The sequence below is a fragment of the Thermobia domestica genome, chromosome 15 (genome assembly GCF_964235325.1).
Source record: "Thermobia domestica chromosome 15, izTheDome1.hap1.1, whole genome shotgun sequence".
Classification (NCBI taxonomy): Eukaryota; Metazoa; Arthropoda; class Insecta; order Zygentoma; family Lepismatidae; genus Thermobia; species Thermobia domestica.
Window position 1 is genome coordinate 174,354,441 of NC_137468.1, and position 10,816 is coordinate 174,365,256.

Sequence of the window (10,816 nt, forward strand, 5' to 3'; positions counted from 1 at the left end):
TAGAAATGCCTCCTTTCAGCGCTATGACCAGTCGAAAATTTGTCGGAAAAATATAAAAACAGCCATAGTTCGAGAACAAAATATAAGATCAAAGTTGGCTAAAAGGGAACGTCCATTATTTTTAGTTGAACTTCGATTATTGCAAGCTTGGAAGTGGTCCATTGAGGTGCAAGGATGACCCCCATACAAAGTAGAGAATTCATGGTGCATATTATCAAAAGTTGAAAGAAGAAAATGAACAATAATCAAATACAATATTTCAACGAATAAATACAATAGAACATCGTTCTAATTAGAAGAATATCGTTAAATTCGAAAGAAGAAGAAATATACGTGTTCCACTACTCGATTTTGTCTCAGTACAGAACAAACTCTCTGACGAAGTTTTGTCCTCTTGATAGACATATCTTTGAATGTATTACATCACTCATTATAAAAAGATGTATGTTATGTGGAAGTGAATAGCTTTTGTAAGTGTAATTATAAAGGTAACCAAGAAAGTTCTGTCGCTTTTTGTGGAGGTTTGTCTTCAATTGCCCTCACACCATAAGTTGAATGCGAATGGAGATAAGGCGAAGGTAAGTTGTTGGAGTGAGCATATCCAACATACTGCCTCGTTGTGGCAGTTAAGTTACACCTTGAACTTGCGTAAGGACAGAATGAACGTGGGACCTCCATAGAGCGTCATAAGGGTGTGTATGCTGTACAAGTTCAAACTGGGATCATACGATTCTGCAGCAGGACGAAAGATATGTGAGGCGTTTGGTTACTGTGTCGTGACTATGCGGACATTACAGCGGTGGTTTAACAAGTTTAAGGACGGTGACGAAACACTCGAAGACGCACCATATGCCGGAAGACCAACACATGTACAAAATGAAGATCTTCAGGCAGCAATTGAGGTGAACAGTGGCCAGATATGTAAGGAACTAGGACTACAATTCAGTATCAGTGGAGAAACCATTCGGCAGCACCTCCATCAACTTTGAAAACACTGCAAATTGGATCGATGAGTTGACATGATTTGCCCTTGGGCCAGAAAGTAACGCGAGCAGACACTCGTGTCTCTTTACTGTCTCGTGTGAAGAAGAAGCCATTTCTGGACAGGATGTTGACTTCAGATTAGAAGTGGGTCCTGTACGGAGCTCCACGGCGCTGTCATCAATGGTTAGCATCCCATGAACCGGTTCCAAAACAGCCGAAACCAGCACTGCAACAGAAGAAGGTCTTCTGTGTGTTTGGTGGACTGCGCGCGAAATTGTGCATCGGAAACTGCTACCAGATGGTTAGAACATCAATGCAACTGTGTACTGTCTTCAGTTTAGTCTTCTTCAAGAAAAAATCAAAACTCTGGAGCCAGGACTTCTGAATCGCAAAGGGATCCTCCTGTTACAGAACAACGTTAAGCCCCACATTGTTAGGATGACCTGGGACACAATTCTACGCCAAGGATGGGAAACACTATTGCATCCGCCATACTCCCGGACATTACATCGTCCGATTATTACCTGTTCCATTATTTGGACAATCACCTTAGAAAACGCCAGTTCAAATTCCTAGTAGAGATGCAAAATGCACTTGACATCTTCACTTCACGACCCACCAAGTTTTACCGCGATGGAATCCATGGCCTTCCACAACGTTAGCAAAAGGTTGTCGATGCTGATGGGAACTAGTTTTGATCTTCCAGATACGTCGTAGGTGACATATCGATGTTCAGAAGTGGTGGGTGAAAAAGCGACACAACTTTCTTGGTTACCTGTATACTAAGAATATCTTGTAGATACTTTACGAACACTCCACCAAATCGAATTTATCTCGTTTTCTTCTTCTTTTTCAATTCTCGAATATGTCTTTGGTTGCTTATATTCCTGAGTTAATGCACTATCGAAATGTCTATTATAGGAGATTTTTATCTATCCTATTAGATGTTACCTGACGGTGTTTCTCTTACTCTTAAAGTTCTCCTAGTTTGAGTTTCATAGTTGTGTTTCCTTCGATGTGCGCTTCTACTTTTTACGTTTCGATGCACTGAATTATGTAAACGTTAAGAATCAGTGATTTCGCCAGAGGGAGCAAGACGAGTGAGCTGCCGCCCTGGTAATGACATCTGCTTCCCACACATGTTATAATGTAATGTAGGTCAAAAAATATAAAACTGCCGCTTTTGGTGCATAAAAAAGTCGTGATTCCCTTACCCACCCACCCTCACACGAAATTAATGCTGGCGTCGTCAGTTCATGTATGATTTATTTTAAATTAAAAAAAAAGAAAACTTCACTCTGTGTTTTACAGGTTAAGAAGTTGTTATTCTGATGCAATGAAACAGTCTGTACAACTTCATTTATTACTGTTGACTACATAGATCTTGTAATATCGATCCTAAAACATCTGATAAATGGTGTTCATTGTAATGTGAAATATCTTAACACGAAGGACGACCAATAATTAATTATCCTCACATATTCTGTCTATTTTGTTCGTCTTAGAATTCTATTTTTCCGTCTCTCCACCAATAGAAAAGTGCCTGAATCATTTAGTTATTCATGATACGAGTAATAATGCTTGACTCATAAACAGAATCTACTTGTTGTCTGTACACGCTATTCATGCAAATTTCATTTTCTACAATTAATCTAGAACTGTGAGTTCTCAATCTTTTGAAGAAAACGACCTCTTTTTGGTAACCTTGCTTTCTTACAAATAATAACAACAATAATAAAATTGTTTTTAAAAAAACACCTTAATGATTACTTAATGTCGACGATATCTCCGACAACCCTGGAGAGACGCGATGCACCAGTTGAGAGTAACTGACCTAGTAAAACGTATTTTCTGTTTCCGAATGAAGAAAATTATACAAATTCCACATTTTTTAGCTTCAATACTTTTTGCACATTCGTTTATCACATACGGTGTATACTCGATACTGTATATCTATCGGAGTTATAGTTCTTCCTCCAAACTGGGGGCACAGTGTCTCTGTGATTGAGTGGGCACTTCAGGTACTACAGGTCCTTCGTTCGATCCCAGACCGTGAGAATTGGTGGAAACATCATACCCGTGAGTGTTTGCGTTTACCCCTAGACTTTTATTCCACGAATTCTTTCGCAATAATTAGTCTTCCTCAGTCATCCATCTCCATTAGCTTAAAAGTCCATTAGCTGTGAGACTTTAAATCAAGGGTGCTTGATTGTGAAAATCAGAGGTGGTGCTCTCACAGTTTACAACCGTGGGGGTTCGGAGTAACACCATAGAAATTTTTGAAAATTGGTTTTCCTGAAATGCACTTTTAGGTATTTTGGAATAAAAATGGAACTTTTTTTGAGGTTTGGCTTCCTATCTTCCTTTTTTACACTGTGGAAAACATGTATTCTTGAATGAGAGTATGATGACTAACTACGAAGATTCTCTAACTCCCGATCTAAGTTCTCACTACAGCATTCTGAATGACGACTATTTGTGGTATAAGAAGTGTGAAGATATACATATCGTAGATATGTTGACGCATAACTACAACTTAGATGCACCGATTTTGATATCTTTAGTTTGTTAGTTGGAAGAGAGTATATATATATATATATATATATATATATATATATATATATATATATATATATATATATATATATATATATATATATATATATAGATTATGCTTGTCCTGAAAAGATATTTTAGTATTTGAACTCCCCTTGATGCGAATTTTTGCGTACTCCATTGCTTAGAATTATGCAAGTTTGTATATATCAATAGGAATCTATAGGTTTATATATATATATATATATATATATATATATATATATATATATATATATATATATATATATATATGCATTGCATCATATTTTAATTTCATGTGGCTACACGGCACCTCTGGTGCATGGGGTTCGTGGTCCGAACCCATATCGCGTCAAGTGGACTTCTTGGTGTACGGACACCGTGTGCGTGGGTTTTCTCGGGATTTTCCCGTTTCCCCTCATTTTTTTTTATTTCACGATTTCATTTATTTCTATCGTCACAATCTTCTTTAGTCTACACGGCATAACCATGGGATGTGAAACTAAAATATTTAATTTTAATTTCATCTTAGAAACCTTGGGATAGAAAGCTTAAGTGACTTATTAATGATCATAACCAGAAACAAGAATATCGAAGATTACGTATGAAAGTTCGTTTGCTGAATATAATTGTATTAACCCGCCGTAGCACGCGCCGCGGAGTCACACTCCGCGGATAGAGAAATTTTAGTTTCCTTAGAACTGTTAAAGGAATTTGTGCTGTAAAATAATTGTCAAAAAACGTGGGCAATTGTCAAAAAAACATTACAAAGAAAATATTAAGCAATTTAATATCGCTTCAAAACAAAATACGCATTAAAATAAGATAAATAAATATTGCGGAGTGAGACTCCGTGCGCGTGCCTTGATGTTACAATTGACCACGCGTGCTATGGAGGGTTAAAAAGTAAATTGAAATTCTCTTTCACTCTATACTAGAACAGTTAACGACTTTGACCCAAGGTCGTTTCTTTATGTAGGGCTATGTCTGATAATCGATCTTCCTATATGCCAAGTTATGAAGGACGAGTGATTGCATATACGTGAGATCTTAAACAAACGGGAATTTCAATTTGGTATGTGCAAAATCACTTCACACAGAAGAAGCCCTGTACCCATTACATTACTTATCTCTGAGAAAGGTATTACAATAATCGTGATAGTCCTGCCATAATCTCTACTATATATATATATAAGACACTGGTTTTGCAACTATGTACTGTGTTATGAGACGCCGAAACTGACTTAGGGGCGCGGGAAATGACACTAATGAATGGACTGTTTTCTGTTTAGATTCTTTGTTAGCAATGATGAAGTCAAACACGACAAAACTTATAACCTACTGTTTAGATCGGAATCTGGACAACTGATGTGTTTGCTGTTCTCACACCAAGAATTTAACCCGTGGTCTTGTGCATTATAGGCAAGCTTGCTAGCACCTAGGCCAACAAGAAAGGCTACAAAATATAACAGTATATTGAAATAAAAAGGTTTTGGTTGTATTCTGTGTTTTGGAAACCATGAAAACTCCAAACACAATAGGGACGCCGTAAACTTTAAAAAAAATCTTGATTTTTAAATTCCAGCAATTATTTCACAATGGTGATTTCACGTCCCATAAAACTAGTTTATCTAAATGTCAAAAGGTAGTGACACAGTGGCCTACTGGAAGGGTAGTATCGTTTCTAGTGCAAGTGATTCTTGGTAAGATTCCATGAATGAAAACGTGTAATGAAGAACATCATTACTTGTAATCTAGAAAACGTTGCAGATAGTAATGGGTAAATTTCCGGGAAAATATTTTTTCCAGAATATTCCCTGGGAAGATTCCCCAAAATGGGAATTTTCCGAAAATTTATGTACAATCAGAAAGAACATTCTATTACTATATTATGATTTCAAAGTTAAATTCGTTTTTATATCACCGTATATTATTACGGTTGTCCCCGGAGGAGTCTTTAAAATGTATATTCTGAATGGTATTATGTTATTTTATTAATATTTATTATATTTAGAGAGTACGCATAAATATATATTTACTTCCAATATGTTCTATGCAAGTAAATATGTGTGAAAACGTGGTATAGTAAGTCCACATACTTTTATACCGCTAAACAGTTTAAATTTGTATGTAAGTGGATGTTCTAAACTTGCCTCTACTACTGATATTATAAACATAGCTACTAAATTTTGAAAGTTATGAACAAATTAGGTTGGGTAACTGCCAAAAGACACATGTCCCACCATTTTATCAACATTTGCGCATAAATATTTATGTCCACAATATCTGCAAGATACTGACTTATCTTTATAATTTTGCACGTAACATTGCCGCACACGACCTTTCTTTGTACCTATTTCTCGAAATTTCAGGCGTTAATTCACACGTAAGAGAAGTTCGAGCACCTCTTCAGAAATTTGAGTCAGAAACAGGAGACAGACCAACGTCTATTACTAACGGTGGTTTGGGGTTTATTAATAGTAGTTCGTCTCTATTTCTACATAAGTTTTACATTACTTTATGAAATGGTTCCTTTTCATCAATTGTAAATTAGTACTTTGGTACTTTTTAGTGCAAATGGAAATGACACTTAAAAAATCATATTATTAGTTACATAAAGTACAGTCAACGAATTTTAAATTTTCTAACCTCCAAATTATTTAAAAACTAGAAGTAAATCATAATAAATAAAAACAAAGAAATTAGTCATATGGTTCTTATAATTTTTAAGATAAAGTAAAGAAATGGAAATAAATTCCTTCCCGGGAATTCATAAGCCAGGGAAAAAAAAAACGAAAATATTCTCATTTTTTATTTTCCTTCCCACCGGAAATATTCCCACTGCCCATCCCTAGTTGCAGAGTGTCATCAACGAAAGTTTTCATTTCAATTCTAGACGACGTGTGAGATACAATACTAAAACATTCAAGTTATTACTTGTAAACCCTTATGAGACTGTAATTTTCAATGAGTGAGAGTACTCTTGTAACGATTTAGTTTGCTAAAGGCTCTTTAGCAACTTCCAACATATTAAAAAAAATAACAAGCTTGTTTTTGATTTGAATTAAATATAATATTTATATTTTTTGATAAAATGAATTATTTCTTTTTCTACAATTTATTAATCTACGACTAGGCCATGATGTTTCGTATTTTTCCTATTTTTAATTTCTAGCTTAAATTGATTTATGGGCCTAATTGTTGTGTAATAATAATTGCTAGAATGGAAAATTAAGAACACGTAAGAATGCCTTAAGCTAGTTGTTCCGAATCATTTTAAGTTCAGACCGTTCCTTGTTGTATATGAATTCTCCATGTCCCCGGCTTCCCCTTCAGCCTCAGAGATAGAATATTGATTTCAAAGTCAATTTAAATCCTAACACTAACCGATAATTTGCTGTGATCCTTAAGCCAAGATCAATGAACAAACAATAATGAAACTTACAAGTAGATCTCACCACTTCGCCATTGCGTTAGCAAAAGAAAACAACTACTGTCCTAGAGTAGGGATGAATATAAGATATTGACAAAAATTTTAGCTGCTAATGAGCACTAGAAATATGGGAAAACGAAATAGAAACACGAATGTGGGAAAGCTAAGTACAATATAATTTGATAGTTGCAAGACCGATATTTTTTCGAATTAGATGAAGGAACAATAGTTATGACTTCAACTATGTAAATCGAGTTAGGAGGGATGTTTTTATGGCATTCCAGATCATGGCCGCCATCTTGAAATCCGCCATATTGGATCGACGCCAACTTTTTCAAATGGAAAGAGATGCATGTGAGGTATCAAACAACAATGATTTTTCCCACCCAATCTCATACACTAATTAGTTTGTCCATATCTAGAACGGTTTACGACTTACAGTTCTTTCAATGTTGAAAAGTTCGTTGTTTGTAGCATATAACAGATAACTACAGTGGCAAAATAGCCGAAGCAAAATGAAAGCGTATATATACGCCATCCGCACAGCAGGTGCGTTTTGAAATCACGAGTTAACTCGCCACCCACACTGAAGGAGTTAAGAACGTTATTACGAGAAAATGATGAAATTGATTTGTGTGTAACAAGTTGGAATATGAACTAGACATGAAAATATTTAGTTATTTGCGAGTGTAAGTCACCAGAAACAGAAAACAGGTGGCATAAAATAAAGAAAATAATGTTCCACTGAAAGCGTAACTGCCCAAAATGCTAAGGTCACTCACTACTATTTGCAGCAAATCTAAGAGAATTCCCGAAACTTCTTCGTGAATGCAAAGTCAGTTCTTGAATTCACATACAGACACAAGAAAACTCTATCTTTGAAAAAAAAAAATAATCATTGTGATAATATTCTTTTGTGATGCAATACTATTTTTTTTAAATTAAGGCCTATTATTATTTTCTGCAACACTGCTTTTTGTTTGTTCCTGTCTAATTTGTTTTCCAACTTGTTACACCCAAACAATTTTATCATTTTCGCGTAATCACGTTTTTTAAATCCCCCGATTCATTACTGCACTCAATACATTTAGAAATATGATTTCAGTTTTTTTTTTCTAATAACACAACCACAAACAAAAAATAAAGTTCTGTGGAGCGGACCCCAGGGATTGAATTCGATATATTTTGTTACACAGAATCCACATTTCAAAACCCCAGGACGATCGATTGTGCCCTTTTTTTTCTATGGGCGAAACATTTTAGCGATTTTAGACAGGGAGGATACACGTAACACAGCCATACAAAAAACAAACGCTCTGTGCAGCGTACCCCAAGATATGTATTGGATGTATTTTGGTACACAGAAACCAAATTTCGAAACCCCAGGATGATTAAATGTGTCAATTTCGTTTTATAGGCGAAAAACCTATGTGCTGTCTTACGTACCAAAATTTGCTGAACTTTATCGCCCTTAAAATAATTGATACAGTCGATTGTCTTGAGGTTTCGAAAATTGGATTCTGTGTACCAGAATACATCGAATCCATATCCTGGGGTCTACTGCACAGAACTACATTTTTTTTTTTTTTTTGTATGGCTGTCTTACATGTATTCTCCCTATGTAAAATCGATAAAGTTTTTCGACTGTAAAAGAAATCGACACAGTCGATTTTCTTTGAGTTTCGAAATTTGGATTCAGCATAACAACATATATCGAATCCATACCCTGGGGTCCGCTGCACAAAACTACGATCTTTTGTTTTTGTTTTTCGTATGGCTATCTTACATGTATTCTCCCTAAGTAAAATCCATAAAGTTTTTCGCCCATAAAAGAAATCGACACAGTCGATTTTCTTTGAGTTTCGAAATTTGGATTCAGCATAACAAAATATATCGAATCCATACTCTGGGATCCGGTGCACAGAACTTTTATTTGTGTGTGTGTGTGTGTGTGGTGTGTGTGTGTGTGTGTGTGTGTGTGTGTGTGTGTGTGTGTGTGTGTGCCTGTATAATTATTGTTATTTTGCGCATTCTGTATTTACAGTGCAGAAATCTGGCAATCCTATTGTATTACATATGTAAAAATATAACTAGCATATATTACATCTGTTATTTCTTTTATCTTCTTAACGGTGACACATTAATCCCTTAAGATGAGATATTAATAAACATAATTCATTTTTTTGTTTTCCAGCGGAATGACTTTTGGAAACCAGAAGAGAAATTTTGATGAAATCGACCGATCAGGATTTAACAGCTTCATTAAAAAGAATTTCGACGAAATTGATCGATCTGGCTTCAACAGTTTCGTGAAGAAGAACTTTGACGAGATTGACCGAGCGGGATGGAGAAGCTTTATCAAGAGAGAGGCACCAGAATCATCTGTCAAAGAGAATCACCAACAATAACGATTCTACGTGCATTTCACAATAATAAATCATTTTAACAGTCCTCCAAATTAATTCATTTTTGATTAATGTTTGTGAATGTTTCAACCATGGCACATTAATCATTTTACAATCATTTTTTCTGTCCAACAATGAACATTCTATCTGTGTTAATGTTAATATGCAAAAATGGTGTTCTAAATTAGTCGACGGTTAAAAAAATAACATGTTCTCTAATATCGGATTGAAACTAACAGAAAAAAAAATTTTGGCTGGACTTACTATGAAATTAGTTATTCAATATCACCGAATATGTAAGTATACAGAGGGCCCACTTAATGAGAAAACAGTGGCCATGTTTTATAGTTTACGTCTGCTACACCAGAGGCGCTATACTACGCGGAAGCCGAAATATTGGCGTTTGGCAGGAACCAACGAGCTTGTTGTGACGAGCCGTTGCCAAACCTCCGATGAGATGTTTGCTTCTATTGAGAACCAATAAACACGCAGTGCGCTGTTGCCAAACCTTCCGATGGGCAGTGTGCGTTCAGCGAGCAAATATTAAAGTACATTGGCAAGATTCTCTTCTCATTAAGAACATGCAGAATATGGCGGAATCGGCGGAATCGAACATTACAGCATTGGCAACGTCGCTGCAAGTGGGTTGGGCAAGTGAAGCCATTCTTCAAGGTCAAACGGCAATTCGGCTGCCGTAATTAAAAGTAGCAGCAGCACTAGCCTCCCTGGTGTGGTAAAAAGACTGAAAAAAATATTGTTCTCCATGAAGTGGAACCCCTTATTGAAGAAATAGGACAAGATATCTAGACTATAATTTTCAATGTAGATGTTGTTTGTTTTCTATGAATATATGTACAAAATCGTCGACTAATTCATTTTAAATATAAAAGAATAAGTATTTTAGTATTTGTTCAATAAATGATTCTGAGGTTTTAATGATGTTTGGTTAAAACGTCATCCCTATTGGAAACATACGTTTTCGAAACAATTCCAGTTTTTTGATACCTGTAACTTCATTTCTGTTAACATTAAATCTGTATGTTAATTTAAAAAGAATAAAGATGGTATTTAATTTATGTAATTATGCAAATTCAAAAATAAAATAAAATAAAATAATCATATCAAAAGAACTTGCGTGGACTTACCAATATGGGGAAGAGATCTTTTTATCATGAAACTTCTACACACCTGTAAAAATAATAAAAATTATTATTTCCTCTAATTCAAAAGTGTTGTTTGTCATGCCTCTAATACTGTAAGAAAAAACTAGTAACTAAAAACGATATGATGTACTATCTCGTGTATAAGTGGAGCTTTTTCAAAAATTATCACCAAGAATTGAGGACCGTTTTAACAAAACTCAACAATGCCATTTACAAAATTTTACGAGAGAGGTATTTTTTAAGTTGTACTCAAT

The 10,816-nt window shown here is 35.2% G+C and overlaps 1 protein-coding gene across 1 annotated transcript in view; it reads left to right on the forward strand.

Annotated features, from left to right (window-relative positions):
* Positions 1–10,602, forward strand: part of LOC145671373 (uncharacterized) — a 292,592-nt gene extending 281,990 nt beyond the window's left edge. Inside the window, exon 4 of the mRNA XM_081740447.1 lies at positions 9,189–10,602. Coding sequence (XP_081596573.1) covers positions 9,189–9,402 — 214 coding nt within the window. The 3' untranslated portion in view covers positions 9,403–10,602. The remainder of the gene's footprint in view (positions 1–9,188) is intronic.
* Positions 10,603–10,816: the final 214 nt, after the last annotated feature.